At 50.8% G+C, this 20,728-nt stretch overlaps 1 protein-coding gene across 21 annotated transcripts in view; it reads right to left on the minus strand.

The window, feature by feature from the left end:
• Window positions 1-1,850: 1,850 nt before the first annotated feature.
• Window positions 1,851-20,728, minus strand: part of MAPT (microtubule associated protein tau) — a 108,146-nt gene continuing 89,268 nt past the window's right edge. For 16 of the 21 annotated variants that reach the window (XM_057716589.1, XM_057716586.1, XM_057716587.1 and 13 more), the window contains 4 exons: window positions 12,698-12,790; window positions 9,143-9,224; window positions 6,952-7,064; window positions 1,851-2,551 (listed from right to left, as the gene is read on the minus strand). In XM_057716589.1, coding sequence (XP_057572572.1) covers window positions 2,336-2,551; window positions 6,952-7,064; window positions 9,143-9,224; window positions 12,698-12,790 — 504 coding nt within the window. In that variant the 3' untranslated portion in view covers window positions 1,851-2,335. The remainder of the gene's footprint in view (window positions 2,552-6,951; window positions 7,065-9,142; window positions 9,225-12,697; window positions 12,791-20,728) is intronic. The other 5 variants (XM_057716596.1, XM_057716592.1, XM_057716607.1 and 2 more) reach the window with 1 other exon arrangement.

A 20,728-nucleotide genomic window follows, 5' to 3' on the forward strand; every position in this document is an offset into this window, starting at 1 on the left:
TCCCTGCTGTGGCCGCAGGGCCCTAGGTGGGGAGGCATGGGCTGGCCTGCCCGAGGGAGAGCTTGGAGCAGGACCCCGGGCTGGGGGGTGGGCTGCAGACCTTTCCCCACCCGGCACTCGTGATGCGGGGAGGTGTGTGACCCTCTCAGAGCTGCTGTGGGGCTTTTCCAGGGCCGTCTTCACCACAAGACACACTGCCCTTTGCCTGACAAAAGGTAGCCCTGGGGGCGGGGGTACCATAGCTTCTGTCCTCATCCCTGCGCTTCAGGCCTTCTCTGCAGCTGAGGGTTCTCAGACGTCAGAATCTGGTCTCTGTTGGGTCCCAGATGCTGACGAAAGTCTTTCAAAAATTGTGGAGGCCCCACAGAGGAGAGTTACACTGGCCTTCTGGATCCAAGTCCCAGCTGGGGGGTGAGAGACGTCTAGGACTCCCATGAGGGTGGGTTAGAAACCTCTTTACAAGCATTTCAAGATACATGCGTCCTTTTTTTTTTTTTTTTTTTTTTTTTCTTTTTCCTTTTCACTATCATAGTCACTCTGGTGAATCCAAGCATAAATAGACAGATCCGACTACAGCGTGACGGGGTGCAGATGGGGGGAGGGGGGGGGCGACATCTATGTATATGTTCAGCTGCTCCAGGAGGACAGACAGCATCGCCTCCAGCTGGGACTGGGGGAGAACCATTTCCGAGGGGGCACGTCTCCCTTTCTGGGGTGTGGGGGGCTGATTATACGCACTTGGGGTTGAGTAGCAGCTGGGCTCTCTGAGAGGCTGGCAGTCACAAGCTGGGGACAGAGGGAGCGTGGTCCTGCCCTGGGGGGCCTTGCCTGCCTGTCCCCAGGCCATCTCTAGCACCCAGATAGCCAACCTGCTGCCAGCTCAGCACAGGAAGGGAACCAGGCCTTCTGGGAGGAAAGGCTCTCCGCGTCAACAAGGCATAAACACCCGGGGTCACTGTGAACCCCACCCTGGCTCACATCTGTGACGGGGGCAGGTTCATGGTGAGGGACTAGATGCATGTAACTTAGACTGAGGCACTGGGGTCCCCACTGTGTCCAGACTTTGCCCTCCTTGACTTACCCCTTGGATGAGAGTAGGTGCCTCCCCATCTAACCAATGTCCATTACTGAGGAGGGGGGTGGCGAGTCTGGGAACTCAGGACAGAGTGACGTAATGAGGGGTACAGGCAGTGACTGAGCTCCGCATGGCAGACACACAGGCATGGGGGGGGGGGGCAGACAGGTGGCTGCGGTGGCCATGGGAGGGATGAGAGGTTCAGGACCCACCTCCCAGAACCCCCGCACACTCCAGAGATGCCAGAGGCCCAGGCTTGGGAACAGGCGGATGTCCCCCAGGAGGCACAAGTCCTTACAGAGAACTGGTTAGCCCTAAAGTCCCAGATCTGTGAGGTGGCCAGAATCGTGGCTGCAGTTCCAACCGTCAGAACTCAATAAAACACGGTTTCCACGGGGCAGAGGGGAGCCCCTCAGCTCAAGACCCCCACCCTGCGGGGAGGGAGGAAGAGGCCAGCACTCCGTGGTCTCCAAGGAAGTAACTCACAGGATGCCACTCCCCTCAACCCTCCTCCTCCTCCTCCTCCTCCTGCCCCCGTCCCTTCGCGGTGTAAGCCCTTCTCCCTCCAGAGGGTGGCGTCCCGACCCGCAGCAGACCCCGGGCCACCACGAACGGGAGGCCACTTGGTCCGAGTTTGCTGAGGGCGGCAGAGGCTGTGCCCTGCCCCCTGCCCCTCCGGGCAGGCCTCAGCATCTCCTCCCTGAGCTCTTCCTCTCGCATCCTCGCCCCCCCCACACCCCCCTCACTGCGCCCTCCCCCTGCCCAGCCCCCGCCACAGCCTCTCCCCACCCCGTCCTGCTCTCCAGGTGGCCCTGCGCCAGCGGCTCCACCTTGCTGCCGCCTCTGTGACACCCCCAGGACGGGCTGCCCCCCAGGCCCACGGGAGTCCCCAGAGGCAGCTTTCAGAGCCTCTCCTTCTCCCTCTTCCACTCAGAGGGGGGAAAAAAAAGAATCAAAGGTAATTGCCCAAGGAAATTCTGGGTGGGGCCATCTTTTTAAATGTTTTTAAAAATACTTTATTACGATGGGCCCGCCTGTCAATTTGGAAAGATGAACTTGGCTCTCGTTCCCGTCACTGATGTGGAAGTCCCGAGCCAGAGCTGAGCCACAAGCAGGTTAAGTGACTAACCGATTCACCGATCTGTGAGGAGCAGCTGGGGGGTGGGGGGGCAGAGGGCGAAGGGCCAGATCATTATTCTTTTTTTTCCACACTCTCTCACTCTCTTCTCTCCACGATTAGGGACCGCCCCGGGGGCCTGATCACAAACCCTGCTTGGCCAGGGAGGCGGACACCTCGTCGGCGAGCGTGGCGAGCTGCGGCGAGTCCACCATGTCGATGCTGCCGGTGGAGGAGACGTTGCTGAGGTGCCGCGGGGACGTGTCCCCCGACACCACGGGCGACTTGTACACGATCTCCGCCCCGTGGTCGGTCTTGGCTTTGGCATTCTCGCGGAAGGTCAGCTTGTGCGTTTCGATCTGCAAGAGGGGTGGGGGCAGGGTGAGGAGAGGCCCCGCCAACCGCTGGCCTTGGGTGGGAGGGAGCTTCTGCAGGGTCCCGGTCACCTGCCAGCCGACCCCCCAGGCCCCGTTCCAGAGGCAGTGACCATTGTGAGTTTCTTGAGTACCGTCCAGAGATAGGCCACACATGCAAACATGTATGTGGGAGTATGGGGGGAGAAATTATATATTAGGTATATTTTATATATGTCGATTTTGGCCGCAAGCATGTGGCATCTTAGTTCTCTGATGACCAGGGATCAATCCTGCACTGGGAGCATGGATTAACCACTGGACCACCAGGGAGGTCCATATGTATGTATGAATACAAATAGCGACAATATCCACATGCTCTGCGCTTCGGTGTTTAGACTTAATACCTGCGTTATCGGCGGTACATGGCTCCTTCACTGCTTGTTGAGGGCTGTGTGATTTCCCATCACAGCACACATACCAAAATGTATCCACTCCCCTGCGGGTGGATATTTAGGCTGTTCCAGTCTTTCGTTCTCACAGACAGCACTGTGTATGCATAACCTTGAATGACCTGGCAGGCGCAACATTTCACACGCTACTGTAAGTAGAGTATCCTAGAGTGGAACTGCTAGCAGGTCAAAAGGCATGAGCATTTTATTTTGATGTACTCGCACTGCTAAATTGCAAATGAAAGTGTGGACGGAGAGGCTGGAGGAGATTCAGGGACAGGCCCAGAGCCCCTGCCGCCCAGCTGGGAGCCACGCACATGCCTCCCCGTCACCAGTGACTGATGAGGACGCTGGAGAGGGCAGCAGCTGCGGGCAGCACTGGCAGGTATACTACAAAACATGATGCAGCAAAGCCCTTTTGAAAGTAAAGCATCGTTCCAAAATACACAAACAGCTCATACAACTCAAGATCCAAAAAAACAACCCAATAAAAAATAGGCAGAAGACCTGAATAAACATTTCTCCGAAGACAACATACAGATGGCCAACAGGCTCACGAAAAAACGCTCAACATTTCCAATTATTAGAGAAATGCAAGTCATGTGATACCACATGAGTTATCACCTCACTCCAGTCGGAACGGCCATCATCAAAAAGTCTCCAGATAAAATAGAGCTGCCATATGATCCCACTCCTGGGCATATACCCGGACAAACCTACTACAATTCAGAAAGATACACGCACCCTATGTTCATAGCAGCACAACTCACCATAGCTGAGACGTGGAACAACCTCAATGTCCACTGACAGATGGGTGGATAAAGATGTGGTGCACGTATGCAACGGAATATTAGCCATAAAACCCAAAATAGTGCCATGTGCAGCAAAATGGATACAACTAGACGTTGTCATACTAAGTGACGTAAGTCAGAAAGAGAAAGACAAATACCGTATGATATCACTTATGTGTGATAAGTGGAATCTAAAATGTGGCACAAATAAGCCGATCTACAAAACAGAAACAGACTCACAGACGTAGAAAAGAGGCTTGCGGTTGCCAAGGGGAAGCGGGATCAGTGAGGGAAGGACTGGGAGTTTGGGATCAGCACGTGTAAACTAGTGTATATAGGATGGATAAACAACCAGGCCTTACTGTAGAGCACAGGGAACTATAGCCAATATTCTGTGATAAACCATAAGGGGAAAGAATATAAAAAAAGAATATCTACATGAGTCACTTTGCTGTACAGCAGAGATTGGCACAAAGCTATATAAATCAACTGTACTTCAATTTTAAAAAATTAAGTTAAATTAAAAAGATACAACTGAACTTATTTCCAAAAAAGAAAGAGACTCACAGATGTAGAAAACAAACTTATGGGTACCAAAGGGGAAAGGGGAGGAGAGAATAAATTAGGAGTTTGGGATTAACATCTACAGACTACTATATACAAAATAGATAATCAACAAGGACCTACTGTATATAGCACAGGGAACTAAACTCAATATTTGGCAATAACCTATAAGGGAAAAGAATCTGAGAAAATATATATATGAATGTATGTATAACTGAATCACTGTGCTGTACACCTGAAATGAACATGACATTGTAAATCAGCTACACTTTAATTTAAAAATAAATTTTAAAAAATAAACAAAGGAGAGCATCCTTGACCCTGAGGTCTTAGCTCCAAAAGGATACCTGGGAAGTTCAGAAGCAGAACGCATTAGCTGGAGATGCCAGTAGTACCTAATAATTCTCTCCTGATGAGTCCTGACGTGGTGGACACAGTAATTCTCAACCTTTTTTTGGGTCCAAAGACCTGCTTGAGCATCTGGTGAGACTAGGAAAATGTGTACACATGCGTGTCTGCTCTCACACACACACGACAACTTCTCCCTACAATTTCAGGAGTCCCTGGACCCCAGGTAAAGAGGCCCTACTGCAGGGGCATTTGAGTGCAGAGAAAAACCAGGCTCCCATCTAAGCTATGTGCTTATTTTGTTCATTTTGGGTTACTGCTTTGAAAAAAATGACTCTTCCTTATTACTGTAACTGAAAGGCCATTTTGACATAAGCTTTGATAAGAACACTTATGTTCTTAAGAAAAATGTGACAGCATCCTGAGAAGGCGCCCAAGTCCCCTAAACTGAAAGGAACTCCAGTGATGGGGGTCCTGTGCTCCACGGTCTGTCGGCGGCGTTGCTCCTCACAGAGGGAAACAGGGGACTGAACACGAGGGGACCCGCTGGGACCAGGACAATGTCTTCTGGGCAGTGGGCAGGGCAGGGCCCACCCTTTCTGAGGCATCACAGAGATGAGTTAAAACAGAAGTCTGGACTCAGATTTGGCTCTAACTCATGTTTGATGACTACAAAGCTCCAGGCACCCTCCTGAGCCCTGCCTCGTCCACGTCTCACAACCGCCCTGGGACAGGAATGCTTCCATCAGTTTTGCTGAAGGAGAACCTGAGGCTGAGAGGGCTTGCAGATCTTGCCTGGGTCACGCCTCCTAGCAGAGTCAAGCCCAGAGTCTTTCTCAGGACATAGAAGCTTCCAGAGTCAGGGGTAGAGGCCTTCATTCACCAGAGAATCGCCAATGCCCAGGCCTACCCAGACTCATTCCACATACAATATACTAAGTCAGACTCTCAGCACGTGGTCTCTTTAAAGCCCCCCAGGGCAGAGAGGCCCTGCATTAAACAGTCTGGGGGCAGAGATGGAAATAAGCTGGCATTTGGCAGAGAACCTTCTCATTTCCCTGGGTCTCACTTTTGATAGAGACCCAGGCACTGAGAAGCATTCCCCCATACTGGGGAAGCCCAGTTTGCGGAAGCATGATGCTCAGGGAGCCCCATGGGGAGCCAGGACCCCATGTTCCCCTCAGCCTTCAGGCGCCTCCCGTCGCGGGTCAGGTTGGCCCCGAGGTCTCAGTCTGCAACCTCTGCTTTAAGAACACGCCAGCAAATGCTTCTCCAAAACTACACTGTCAGGCTTTCCCTGCAAAGGTGGGGCGTGTCTGTTCAGAACCAGAGGAGGAGGTGCTGAGCAGGATGTGGGGAGGGGTGATGACTGCTGTGGGGACCCCAGCTGCTGCCAAGTGTGGCCGGGCTGCCGCTTCTGACCAGCAGGGCCCCCGCCGGGCTGCACCGCTGCTCACTGCTGGGCTGGGTCTCAGCTTCCACACCTGTTCTGGGACATCCCTTCTCCCTCCACCACTCTTCAGTCAGCTGCTGGGAGGCACTGAGGACTAGAAAGTGAGCCACTTGCAGAACTTAGGGCAGGAAACCCCAGAGGGCACTCCACTGTATTTATGCAGAAGAGAAAACGTGCAGCCACATCCCACTCTGCGATGGGCCCAGAGGGAGGCGCTGGTGTGCCCCGGCCCCCACACCGCACACAGGCACCTGGAGCCAGACCCAGGGCCTCTGAAACTGCAGGGAACGCTGAGGTCCTTGGCCCAGCGGCCTCCCCAAGGACACTTACAGAGACTTTGCTGAATCTGGATGCCAGCGTCACTATCTTGCTCTAACTGCCTAGTGACCCATTTAGAAAATTCAGTTACGTTTCCATGACTGGCTCTTCGTGACTGGGGCAGGCTTGGTGACGGCTGCTTCCATTTGGGGATGCTTGCCAACCACAGGGCCTAGGGCAGTGGCTCTCACCTTTAACTGCACTAAAGAGTCACCTGGGGGCTTTAAAAGCTCCACTCCAGGTGCCCTGTCAGCACCTGAGACCAAATAGTCAGGATATCCAGGGCGGGCAGGCATCAAGTCTGTTAAAGCTCCCAGGGGACATCAAAGGGCAGCCCAGGTGGAGCCCGCAGGCCTGGTGGTAGCTGAGAATCCACGTCAAGCCAGTTAGTACAGGACCCTCTGCCTCCTGCTCTGGGGAACTGGACCAGACCTGTCCACCCAACTCTGTTACCGCCTCCTCCCTGCCCTGCCCCTTTACCTTTTTATGCCCTCCGCCAGGGACATGGGTGATGTTATCCAGGGACCCGATCTTCGACTGGACTCTATCCTTGAAGTCCAGCTTCTCAGACTTCACTTCCACCTGGCCACCTCCTGGAACACAACACACACAAGGGCACCGAGCCCTAAGTGAGGGCTAAGCAAGTGAGTCCGTGCAGACGCCAACCTTGAGGAGGAGATAAGACCAGCCTTTATTTAGAGTGTGGTTTGGAGCAAGTAGGTCCTTCCAAAGGGCTTGAAAACAGTTTGCTTCATCTCTCTAATCAGGGTGCACATGAAATATTTACTCAGCAAACTCTTCCTCCTTAGATGATGCAAAGGTAAATGACAGCTCAGGGAGAAATTATTCTAACTTCTAAATTGGTTGGCTTCCAAAGAGTCAAGTCTTTCTATGCCAACATCCTGTAAGCTACAGCCCTATAAGACCTCAGAATTAAACTACATGGCAGACTTCCCTGCTGGCACAGTGGTTAAGAATCCACCTGCCAATGCAGGGGACATGGGTTCAATCCCTGGTCTGGGAAGATCCCACATGCCGTGGAGCAACTAAGCCCATGCACCACAACTACTGAGCCCTTGTGCCACAACTACTGAAGCCTGTGCACCTAGAACCAGTACTCCACAACAAAAGAAGCCACCACAATGAGAAGCCCACGCACCACAACAGAGAAGCCCCCGCTCTCCACAACTAGAGAAAGCCCATGCACAGCAATGATGACCCAATGCAACCAAAAATAATAAATAAAATTAAAAAAAAAAAAAAAAAACTAAATGGCAAAATGTACCCTTAATAAGGAAGGGCCCTGGTACTTCCCTGATGGCACAGTGGTTAAGATTCCGTGCTCCCAATGTAGGGGGCCCAGGTTCAATCCCTGGTCAGGAAACTAGATCCCACATACATGCCGCAACTAAAAAAAAGTTCCAATGCCACAACTAAGGAGACTGCGAGCTGCAACTAAGACCCAGTACAAGCAAATAAATAAAATTTTAAAATATAAGGGAGGGCCCTGACCCTTCCTCCCGCCTCAGACACTCGATGCCATGCCCCAGTGTGGGAGGCATGTCCTGGGGAAGAGATGAACTACATGACTATCTTTGGAAGGATAAAGCCACAGTGTGATAGGATGGTGGCCCCAGGAGAGGGACAGGTTTCACGGGGAGAGACTAAACTCCCACAAAATGCCCAAAGGAGGCAGAAAGGATTGACACACATTCTAGACTACACTTCTGATGACCTTCTCTTCCTGCAGTCATGGTTCAAACAAAGATGTCAGCCCTGAACAGGACCTAAGGCAGAAGGCCCTGTTCTGGCCTCCCAGGCAGGAGTTAGAATCTAGATCTCAGCTCTCCAAGATGGTAGCGACTAGTTGCCTGTGGCTACTTAAGTTTTATTTATTTATTTTTAAATTTTAATTTAATGTTATCTTTTTGGCTGCGCCGCTTGGCTTGTGGGATCTTAGTTCCCCGACCAGGGAGCGAACCCAGGCCAGACAGTGAAAGTGCCGAGTCCTAACCACTGGACTGCCAGGGAATTCCTCAAATTTAATTAAATAAAATTCGTTCATTTCCTCAACTGCAGCAGCTACATTTCAAATGCTCAACAGTCACATGTGGTTAGTGGCTACCATACTGAACAGCATAGATATAGACCATTTCCACTGTCACAGAAAGATCTACAGATAGCACTGATGTCCATACGGCCTGAGATGGAGAGGGAAAGGGGAGTTCCAAGGTATCACTTTCTGTTGAAACAAACTCACAGCGTGGGCATGGCAACAGCCCAGGGTCCCATGTTAAAGCTGGGGCAGCTGGTGAAATGCCCCTCATGTTGGCTGAGGACCAAACTGGGGCATCCACGCAGACAGGCTTCTGGGGCCAGATCAGGCCCTGCCCCAGCTCTAGACGCTCAGTCGGCAGCCCGCTTGGAGAACCGCGGGTTAGGGTTTAGACCAGCATCTGCCCTCCCTCCTTACCTGATCTTGGCCAGCCTGGCCCTGCTCAGGAGCAACACGCGGAGTCACACCTCCCAGGCAGCAGCAAGTACCACCGTGACACTCTCCTCGATGGCCTATCCATCAACCCTTCCCAGCCACTTCCGGAGAAGGCACCGCCCCATCCTGTCCCGCCCCCAGGCCGCCACGCCCCCAGGCCGCCACGCCCTCGCCTTCTACCTGGTTTATGATGGATGTTGCCTAATGAGCCACACTTGGAGGTCACCTTGCTCAGATCCACTGGTTTGTAGACTATTTGCACCTGGAGAGAGGGGACGAGAGAGCGTAAAGTAGGATTACTTTATTGGGGGTATAAGGCAATGAAAAGCAGCTGTTGTAAGTCCAGGCCCTGCTCCGACAGTGTTTCCTGCCCGGCTCGAGGAACGCGTGCTAGTCTGGGTGGGAGAATGTGTTGGAATTCTGCCAGCCCTGCCCCAGGGGAGCTGGGTTTTCACAAAATAAGTGGAGTGGCTTCAATCCCACAGGACAAGGACGCTCAGGGAAACACAGGACTACTTCCCTACTGGGGGGTTGGGGGCGGGCACACCTTTGGTTTAGCAAACACTTGTGAAAAAGTCATTCTCTTTCCTGACATGAAATCGACAGATCACATTCAGTGAAGACAGAAAGAAAGAGGGATCGATATGATGTCTGTGCAGCATTTGAAAAATCTCGGAAAAGCAAGAGAGCCGCATCTGCTGGGCCTCTGAGAACAGAGGGCGACGGGGGCTTGCGAGGAGCACTTTCTCCCAGGAGAAGCTTCACAAAGCCCAGCACCCCCACAGCAGAGCGGTGACGGCCAGCGAACGGACCCACAGCAGTTCCCCAGCGCGGTAAGAGTTAAGCGCCAGTTAACTCCCCCGGGGCACACAATGTCCTTAGACATCTTGGTTCTTTACCAAAAGGAGCAAAGCGACACCAGCAGGCTGCGCAGGCGGCACAGCAGAAATCAGAGGTTTAGTGTCTCGGGGAGGTTCAGCAGACACGCGAGGGGAGGCCTGAGGGCCGCAGTGCTCAGAGCTGTCCTGAGGGTCCAGCACGTGGCCACAGCCACCCCCGGGCCGCCCACTGACCTCAGCCCCTGCGGAGGAGACACCCCACGGGGACCCAGCATCAGCAGAGGGGTCTCCTAGAGGAAGTCTCTAGAAAGCCATGACTGTGAGGGGTCCCTGATGGTCACCGGGTGACACTTCCCTCACGTGAGGCCACCTGAGGACAGAGGAGGCCAATCACCATGGAGCCAGTCGGCTGCAGCTCCCTGCGCTGGGAGCCTTGGCGTTACCCGGGAGAGACATGGCCTCGTGCCCGAGAGTGGGTTTAACAAGGACATCAGCAAAAAAAAAAGATGTTTTTACTTAGGTCTAAATCATCTGGAACAATCCCCAATAACATTAATCAAAATCATGTTACCGTTTGCCGATTACTGACGGAGAGTTGATTGAGGCTGACAGGTGGACAGGGGTGCGTGTGCGTGTGTAGGGAGGTGTGGCGAGCCTGCACCTGTGGGGGTGGGCGGGTTAATGAGGGAGTCTGAGTCTGAGCCCTGGGTGGGGCGGGGCAGGGAGCTATGGGAACCACCCCTTCCTTCCTGCCGAGAGGGACAGGAAAGCGAAGGCTGGTGTGCGCGAGGCTTCCTTCTCCTCCCTTCACCCAGGATGGGGTAACCAGTGGGGGAGAAGGAGGGTGGAGCTGTGAAGAAGGGAGAGCCTGGATTGGTAGGAAGGGGAAAGAAATGGGGGAAGGCGGGGAGAGAGGAAAGGAATGGGGAAGGGTGGGAGCCTGGCTGGGAAGAGGAGGCAGGGGGAGGGGCAGGAGGTCGGGTGGAAGGATTGGAGGGGAAGCGGGGTCAGGCAGATTGCAGGCTGGGGAGGGAGGAGGCCAGGCTCTGGAGTGAAGCCCGGCGCCAGCCAGGAGGCAGGGAGAACCCCGAGAAGAAGCAGGGCCTGCCTGCTGAGGCGTCGCCTCCAAGCTGGGGAGGGGAGGGGAGGGAGCGAGCAGAGGCAGAGCCCGGGCCAGGGGCCGCTGCCCCCAAACGCCTGAGGCGATGTTGTGCAGGGGCTTGTCACCCCCCAGCCACCCTTCACCAGGAGAAGAGCTCTCTGTGACGGCTCTACTGCAGTGGCCGCAGGCCAGGGACAGTGCTTGGGGCTAGCCCAGGACATCCTGTGGCTCTCTGCCGGGTCATGGGCTAGCCCACCGGCTGGCAGAGAGTGCAGGCAGATGAGAGGTGCCCGCAGGAAGTCCCTTGATGTCCTGGGCCCTGCCGTCGGCAGTGGGAATGCTCCCCCTCCCCCTAGCTTCCGCATGAAGGAGCGGTCGGCTGACTGTGGCCACTGGACCCCATGCCCCGGCCCCAGCAGCACCACATCCCACCAGCGGACCAGGTGAGACTTAGAAAGCACATGTCTTTCTTCCTCTGGCTGGAGCCCTCAGTCTGCAGGGAAGCCAGGGAGCCAGGAGTCAAAGCTAAAACTCAGAGCCCACGATCACGGCTGGCAGGGGCTGGGGTGGTCCCCACCCCTTCTCTTGGCGGAAGACAAGGTGGCCGTGGGACAGAAGAGCAGGGACTGGGGGCACAGGGCAGACATTGGTGAGGAAGCGTTAGGGAAGCTCCATGCAGCCCGCTCCTCCCGGGGCCACGAGGAGGCTGTGGCAGAGCCAGGACCCGGGCGCTCAGGGCAGGAGGCAGCAGCACATTGCAAGAATAAACCCTCAGGTCTGGACACAGATGATGTGCGGGCCCAGGCGGGGCACTCTCTGGAGAGCGAGCCCACCTGGCGGCTCCCCCCTCCCATCACCCCGGCGCTGCCAGCCAGGGGCCAGATGTCTGCTTTCAGAAACCATCCTCCTCCCCAGGGGCGGACCTCCTGCTCCAGGGTGTGTTTAAATGTTTACCTACAGCTGACCAAGGAGTCTGGGGGAGGGAGGAGGCTGTGGAGAAGTGGGGCCAAGCCTCAGGATGCCACATTTTCACCCGTTTTGGGGAACTTGGAGGATTACAGCAGAGCTGACCAAGTGGGCAGGCGAGAGTGACGATGCTGGCCCCAGGCCTCAGGGACACATCCACAAAGGGAGTCCCCAGAGCCACCTGGAGGAGGCCAGATTTAAAAGAGGTCCAAGCAGCATTTCTGTCCACCCTTGGCTGTAGGCAGGACCCTGGCGCACTTTCGTTGGGCTCTTTTCCGCCTGGAGCTTCTGCCAGAGGGTAAAGCTGGTTTCAAACATGAGCCGAGAGGCTTAAGAACCAGTTTATCCTTCGCAAATGCAGAAGACACGGGAGAGCAGAGCCTGGCCTCTGCCTGCTCTGAGGTAGGACAGTAATGACCTTTGAGCCCCAACAGGTGGGCCAACCGTCCCCAGCGGAGCCCCTTAAAGTGTACGTGCCCAGGTGATGGAGGAGGTGATGACAGAGGCCAGTCTCAGGTGCCGGCACCTTCAGCCCAAACTCAAACAGGCTGCGGGGCTCCCGATGAGCAGGAGCGAAGACGGGACTTATGCTGTGAGGACCCAGACACCAGAGAGGACCAGTCACCTTCCCGGTTCTGCCCAGGGGCTCCCCTCCTGGAACGGTAGGCACGGGTGCGGGAAGCCTGAGCTACATTTACTTGGGGACCTGGATACACTCCGAGCCTGAGAATGGTTTATTCTATGCAATGTCTCGCGAGTACAAACACGCATGCCACTTCTCAAACCCGGGACCGCAGCTCGGCACAGGGAAAGTGTGACAGTACTCACACTGCCGCCTCCTGGCACGTGTTTGATATTATCCTTTGAGCCACACTTGGACTGGACGTTGCTAAGATCCAGCTTCTTATTAATTATCTGCACCTTTGACAGCCAGAAAAAAGGATGAGTGACACACCACACCCAGATGCATCTGCCCTGCACGAACACACTCGCTGTCTGGCTGCAGGCCCGGGAGAGGAGGGCAGGGCCGAGTCACACCTCCCCTGGGGAGCATTCCAGAACTGTGAGTGGTGGGAGGTGGACCCCACCTTACAGCACTGGGTTTACACAACATCCATCAGGAGGCAGTTCTTCCCTTTTTAAGAGGATTGCATCATGGAGGCCCCCTCAGCACCTCGGAGGCCTAAAAATTGGAGGTGAGTGTCCACCAGGTTGGGATGGAGCAAAATGTACTTATTTACATTATTAAATGAATAAATAGCAAGTCCCAGCTATGGCCTCATTCATACACCTACCAGACCCACCTGAACCTTCACTGAGACCTTTACATGGCTGTTCTCAAGTCAGTTAGGCATTGAAATCACCTGCAGATACATTTTAAAAATCCCAGACCCCACTCCTGACCTTAGAATCTCAGCCTCTGTGCTTCTGAAAGCAGCCCTGGTGCTTGGTTCTGATGCACGGCTTGGTTCAAGAATCGCTGACTTCACGGGGAGGACACAGGTAGTTTTATGGAGAAGATAAAACCGTACTCCCTCTCATGGGAGGCCTCTGCCTCTTGGAAAGGCAGGGTAAGCAGCTGCCCTTCCATCCATCAGCTCGTCCTCATCCACAAACCACCAGGCGCTCAGAGGGAACAGGGCAAGCTTCCCAGGTGACCTTTCCTAAGTTTTCCCGAGCAGCTGTGGCCCAGACAGTAGAGATCTCACTGTATTTCTGCGACGCTCCTCTTTCTCTAGGCACCAGGGAAAAGGTGTGGGGCTTTCAATATTCCAGGGAGGAATGATTTTTACCCAGTTTGTCTGTATGTGAATAATACAGACAAGCATGGTGCAGAGAAAGGGAGCTGAAAAACTCCACGTTTTGTATGCTAGAGCAGCGATCACAACATCACCAGGTGTCCTCCATAAGGAGCACCACATTTGGAAGCAGTGGGCTTTAGTTTCTATTAATCACAGATATAAATAACTGCCAACTGAAGTTCCCAATGAAGAACGAGCATTGCCCTCTGAAGTTCTAGAAATGGCACTAAGATCTCAGTTGCTGCCAGGTGGGAGCCGCTGCCCCCGAGGCCCAGGACCTGTTAGGACGCTGTGACCGAGGGTCAGAGCCCAGGCCTGGCTCATCTATGAAGGGCCCCACATCTGACCCAGAGCCAGAGCCAGCCAGCAAGGGGTCCACAGGTCGTCAGCCAAATGAGGAAATAAGGATGTGATAGCAAAATTTGTCCATCCTACTCTTTAGTCTTAAAATTGCCTCTCCTCCAACAAAATTTAAAAAAATTAAAATTAAAAATTAAATGGCCTTTCATTTATTAAATTAATTATTAAATTACATTGATAGTAGAGAATGTTATTTTTAGATGTCTTTAACCTGGCAAAATAAAAACATACTCATCTTCTCTTGGACCCCATCTCTGTTTTTTCTTCTTTTCTTTATTTCACTGATCTGCATTGAAAAACCTGGGAAACACACATCTAACCCACCCCTTTGTTTTCTTTTACGTTCCTTTAAAGTAAAAAGCTGCGTATTTTTTTCATTATAAAAAAGTTACATAACATTATGATTGTGAAAAATAGATAACAACCACTAGTGCATTTTCGTGTATTCTCTTGAACTCTCATATAATCTATAAAAATAAAGCTACCATCATAGACATATTAATGGCCGTAATTATTGTATACATACTATTTTATATCTTGCTTTACCAAGTATTTGCCACGTTCTACTGCCATCAGAAGCACTGATTTAAAAAATACATCGTATTCCATATCATGTTATCTGTGCTATCAGATATTTATATTGATTCCATTTTAAATAATACAAGCAGCCTCACCATGAACATCATTCTGCAAGGAGTTTTTCCCATTTTGTGGATTATTTTCATAGCACAGAGTCCCAGAAGTACAATTTCTAGGTCAAAGTTATAAATACTCTCCACACAATTCTCCAAAAGGCATTCTAAAAGGGTTGGATTCGTCTCTCCTGTGAGCACTGTTGAGAAAGTCATTTTCACCATGTTGCTGCCAGCACTGTGCATTAAAAGAAATTGTTTTTCGCATTTCTTTAAAATAAATAGGCCTGTACTGTTGGCTGAGTCTGCATTTCTTTGATTATTATTAAAATTGCTCCTTTGTCTTTTTTTTTGCTAGTAGTTGTATTTTTTTTCCTAACATACAAATGCTGACATTTTTATATACTTCCTTTGTAACATTTCTTTCCTTGTAACTTCTCTGGTCTTTAAATGTGAAAACTACCCCTCATTTAGAGGCTGGATAAATACCTAATTCCACATCACCCTTCTCACCTGCCACCACCTTCCCCGCTCCCCCCCCCCACCCCCGCCCCACCACCTTCCTGATGAATAGGTCACTTAAAGCCCAGAGAAGGTCAGTGACTTTCTCAAGTGAGTGCCAGAATCCACACAGGAATGTAGATCTGGGTGTTTCTGTAACCACGGCTACCTATGTAACAACAATATTTTGGCTGAGCTGTCCTCAAGCCTGTTGTCTCATAAACCAAATAAAAACAACACTCTCTCTGGGTGAACGGTGATGTCTCTCCCGCCAGCAAGGAGACAGCAGGCAGCGCCTCAGCCCAGGCTTGAGCTGGGATGAGGAGGTGGAACAGGTTTTCTCACCCTGCGTCATAGCAAGCTGCTGTCACCCTCTGCACAATGTCCTTGAATCATTTCATCCCACCCTCAAATTTTAAGGAGTTCCACATGAACTCCCGCTCTGGGGATTTTTTATTCATAATTTTCCACTGGATAAGTTCCAGAAGCAGACTTGCCTGCTTTCACAAGAGAACTGGAGCAGTTTAGAATTAGAAAACACACACCAACACACAAAATAATAAAACAAGAACACTGAAAAGACCATGGTAAAAGAAGGGGAGGTCATCAGGACTGACAATTATAAGACTGATCCTTACATTTAAATCTGAGCTTCCTGGAAGCCAAGGCAAAAAGGGAAAACATGTTGGGTTACATAACTCTCTTATCTGACAAAGAAAACTTACCCGTTTTTCAAGGAGGATAGCCTTGTTTTTTCTGTACTAATTCTTACAAGAAAGTCATCAAATGACTCAGGAGACATTAAGCAATAACAAGATGTAGAACATACACAGAAATGTTTTCTCCACGTGGCTTTTTCTTGTTCCAATCCCACATAAAAAGGCCAGAAGCTTTTGTGGGATTTGGTAGGAGACATAAGCATATTTACAAAGCACACCTGAATTACTGTTAGTCCTCAAATTAAGTCAACACCCTTTACAGAATGGTAGATTTACAGAAAGGAGAAAAAAGGGCAGTGGTTGGCATTATGAAGCTGGAATCCTGAAGTTTAATTTCTCAACTAGAGTAAATGAGGGATACTGAGCATCAGCTCCGGGCAGACACTGAAAATAGCCAAAGGGAAGAAACAATGTTTTGGAATCTCCAAATTTTGACCCAGGGAACTTCCAGTTAAGGGATAAATTCCTGTGGTCAGGGTTCGACCTTAGAGGAGAGGCTGCAGTGGTGTGAGGCTGGGTTTAATCCATTTCCTGGAGAACCTGAAATGGTTCCAAACCGTCATCAGACCTTGTTCTGGTTCTGTTTGGGCTCAGATTTCTTGAGGTCCTCCAGATGTCCCAGCCCTCCCCCGACCCCAGCAGCTCCCAAGCTGGCCCAGTGTCCTTGGGGCACCCCTGGTGAGGCCTGTCTCGAGCACTGCCCGGCGCTGGACCTGGCTTAGCCTCACTAGGGCCAACAGGCCCAGTGCTGAGAACTGGGGGCTGGAATGCTCTGGTGGGAATTTAACCTGGGGTGGGCACCAGATGCTCACAGCCAGCCTTCTCTTCAAGTCCAAGGTGGTCAGCCTCAGAACTGACACAGGAGATCAAATAAAAGCGGAGTCACCTTTAGAACTATTTATACTGTTCTTTTAAACAGTGACTGCCCCAAGATTCTCTAAAATGATGGCATTTACACAAGATTTTTTTTTTTCAGAAACACAGATGCTGTGTGCAGGGAGAGATGCCCAGAGTGTCTCAGAGTCACAAGGCTGTCCCAGAGGAGGGTCCCTGCCTGGCTCTGTACAGCCTGGCACCTCGGCTCAAGTTCAGCTGAGTCCCTGGCCCTGATCCAAGACAAACTATCCTAGGTACAGACTCACCATATTTGCTCCACATAAATGTTCTGCATATGTACTTTTAAAAATGAGACCTGAAACTTTGTCAATAAATATAACGAATTTTTAAAACACTTCTGTTCTCCAGAATGGAGACAGAAGCTTACAGCATGCCATCGCCATCTTGTGGCCATATGGAATATTGCAGCCCAAAGCTTTTCAAGCCCTGCAGCTCTGGTAGGGTTCCGACCTACCTGGGGACTTCGCATCCCAGCTACTGCCCTGGACATCCTCAGAGGCAGTGACTTTAGCTCCAGCTGCTCAAAGCCAACCAGACCCCCCCCCCCCCCCCATGCTCTGGTCATGACTCTGCATGTTCCTTCTCACCTGGGCAGCTACAGGGACTCCCCCTAGTTCTCCTTACCTGGCAGCCTCGGCCCCAAATGAGCTCCTTCTCTCTCATGCTGGAAGGTACCTGGGACCTCTGTGCTCTCCACTGACCACACGGAGAGGCTGCTGAGGTTGGTGCTGCCTTCACCTCAGCTGGGGCCACAGCCGCCCTCTTGTTCACCTCACCCTCCACAACTTAATGACAGTGGAGCCTGAGGCTCTGCTTGGGGTGCCCTCCACTACCCTCTTTCTTCTCCATCCTATCCTGTCCTGTCGGGGCAAATGCCCGAGCTGGTTCACAGCAGACCCAGCGGGGACCTCCCTCTATCAGCTGTTAACTCTTCAAAGCTCTTGCATAAACGAACAAAGCTCCACCCTAACCCACGCCCCTCTGCTACCCCAGCTGGTGCCAGTTTCAGCTTTACTTTGCTTTTGCTCTGGGCATCTCCAGGTGCAGTTTTCCTCTCTTCTCTCTTTTGTGTCTCCAGCACTCTATGTGGGGGACGGTCCTTTCAAAGACCCAATGATGGTCCCAAACAAGGGTCTGTCCTGTCTTCTCTGACTTGGTGACAACCGACATTGCAGGTGACATTCCACAACACAGGTGACTCTCAGTATAGTGACCCTTGAAGGCGCAGGTGACCCCCTTAGTGTGAGTGACAACCGCACAGGTGACCCTCAGTGTGGGGGACCCTCGATGGTGCTGGCTGCTCCCTCCTACACATGCTTCCCTGGCCAACCTCTCCTTTTGTCTCTTTTGAATCTGCTCACTTGTCTGTCTCTCTGCCTGGGCCTGGAGGCAGGAACTCTCAGCACAGGGCCTGGCGCTCAGAGGTGCCCCAGAAGTGTTGGATGAATGAATAAAGGAAAGAAAGAAGGAACCAGCTTTTGGTGCTATTGTATGTTCTGTTTACTGGTTGTATTGTCTGATTTATTTCTGCTCTTATCTTTGTTTCTGTAGTCTTATTTCTTGTATTCTTTTTTCCCTCCAATAAGAACATAATTTATACGCTGCAGTCACTAATTTTTTTAAATAATAAAAGTATTTAAAATTATGAATTCCTTCTAAGTCCAATTTGGGGGTATCACCCCATAATATATGATATCTGTTACCAAGGCATTTGGAAAAGGCATTTTCATGTCTAAACTGAATGAGCAGTGACGAAAAGTTTTGAATTCTCAAGCATTTGTGGTCATATTTGGTGATATGCACACAATGAAGTTCTGGTGTATTACACTGAGTTTACAGATTTGAAGCAATTTCTGTTTATATTTATAGGTATTTTTCTTTATGGACGAGATTATTGCCATAATATCTGAACTCTTAACAACAGATAAACCCTTTGCCCTGCAGTTTAATTCCTAATATTTGTTAATCTTCCCCTTTCAATTACATGGACTTCTATGTCCTTTTATCCTCTACTAATATCTACTGTGACACCTCCAGTCACAACTGTATTTCTATCCGTTTTTTTTAAAATTAAAATTTTTAAAAAATTTTTTGATGTGGGCCATTTTTAAAGTCTTTATTGAATTTGTTATAATATTGCTTCTGCTTTATGTTTTGGTTTTTTGGCTGTGAGGCATGTGGGATCTTAGCTCCCTGACTAGGGATCAAACCTGAACCCCTTGCATTGGAAGGCGAAGTCTGAACAACTGGACCACCAGGGAAGTCCCTCCATTATATTTTTTCTGATTAGAAATGTTTTCATTGTAGAAAATTTAGGAAGAAAAGAAAAAATAGAGAAGAAACAATCAGTCACAATCTCTACGAGCCACTATTAGCTTTTGTCATATGTGTCTGTCTTCTATGCATGTTTTTTATACAGATAGTAGCTATAACCTACCAAATTTATAGTCTTATTTTTAATTTAATAACATTTATAATTGTAAAAATTATCTTCAAAGATTATTAATGGCTACATAATATTTTATAGTATGGCATCACTGTTAATTATCTCTTTGATTTAGATATTTAGTTTTGTTTTGCAATTATAAATAAAGCTCAATGTACATTTTTGCGCTTAAAGCTTTTTCTGAATTTTGGGTCTTTCTTTCCTCGATTTTGAGTACACAGCACTTACTGTATATTGGGTTCTGTGTGAAGCCAGAGGGACACAAAAATCTCAAGGTGACGTTCAATCTAGTCCAGAAGAGACCCTTTGACAGATCATTGATTTAGCAGAATTAAATTGTGAAAACTGTGAACAAGCCTTCATTATATCCAAAGGACTGAGGGGATTCCCACCCTCACCAGGACATGAGGATGTCAATTTCACATCACTCACACCTGCAGTGGGTAGTTTATCTTTTTATGTTATTTATTTATTTTAATTTTATTTTTAAATGGATTTGTTTCTTTAACATTGCTGTCGTTTATTTATTTATTTATTGGCTGTGTTGGGTCTTCATTGCTGCGCGCAGACTTTCTCTAGTTGCTGCAAGCAGGGGCTCCTCTTCCTTGTGGTGCGCAGGCTTCTCCGTGTGGTGGCTTCTCTTGTGGCGCAGCACAGGCTCTAGGCGGGCAGGCTTCAGTAGGTGCAGCACACGGGCTCAGTCGTTGTGGCTCATGGGCTCTAGAGCGCAGGCTCGGTAGTTGTGGCGCACGGGCTTAGCTGCTCCGTGGCATGTGGAATCTTCCCAGCCCAGGGATTGACCCTGTGTCCCCCGCATTGGCAGGTGGATTCTTAACCACTGCACCACCAGGGAAGTCCCTTTTCATGTGTTTTAAATGCAGTTTTTTGTGTCTGAACTCCCCCCGCCCCGCTTCCCCCAAAGAATAGGGCTGGGACAAACTTTGGGGAGGGGGTGCAGGACCCAGGGCTGACCTGGCCTGGGTCTGAGTTGTCTGAGGAGCCAGGTGCTTGGAATCTGAAAATGGGGGACGGGGCAGGGGCAGGACCAGAAGAGCAAAAATGAGTCACAGATCCAGGGCTCATGGGAGGCTCTAGTAGTTGGGGTTGAGGTCAAAGGCCGTTAGGTAAGAATTCAGGGACACGGAGTCTCAGCCTGGACGGCACGCTGGGAACCCCTAGGGAGGCCCCCTCAAGATTCTCACGGGCCAGGGGGAGGTTCCGGCACTCGGATTTTTAAAAGAATCCTCCCCGCCTCCCCGTCCCAGGTGATTCGCCTTTGCAGTCACAGGAGAATTGCTACTCCTTCCTTCCTGCCCCACCTTGGGTGGATCCAGCTGGTTCTGTTAAAGTGGCCAAGTGATCATCTGCATTTTCCTTTAAAAGTAATTTCATTTTGGATTCTTCAAGCTATATATGTTCACTGTGGCAGATTATGAAAACAGAGAAAGTACGAAGCAGAAAGCAGACGGTATATATTTTTTTCCAACCAGTGATCTACTGCG

Source organism: Hippopotamus amphibius, chromosome 17 (assembly GCF_030028045.1).
Source record: "Hippopotamus amphibius kiboko isolate mHipAmp2 chromosome 17, mHipAmp2.hap2, whole genome shotgun sequence".
Lineage (NCBI taxonomy): Eukaryota > Metazoa > Chordata > Mammalia > Artiodactyla > Hippopotamidae > Hippopotamus > Hippopotamus amphibius.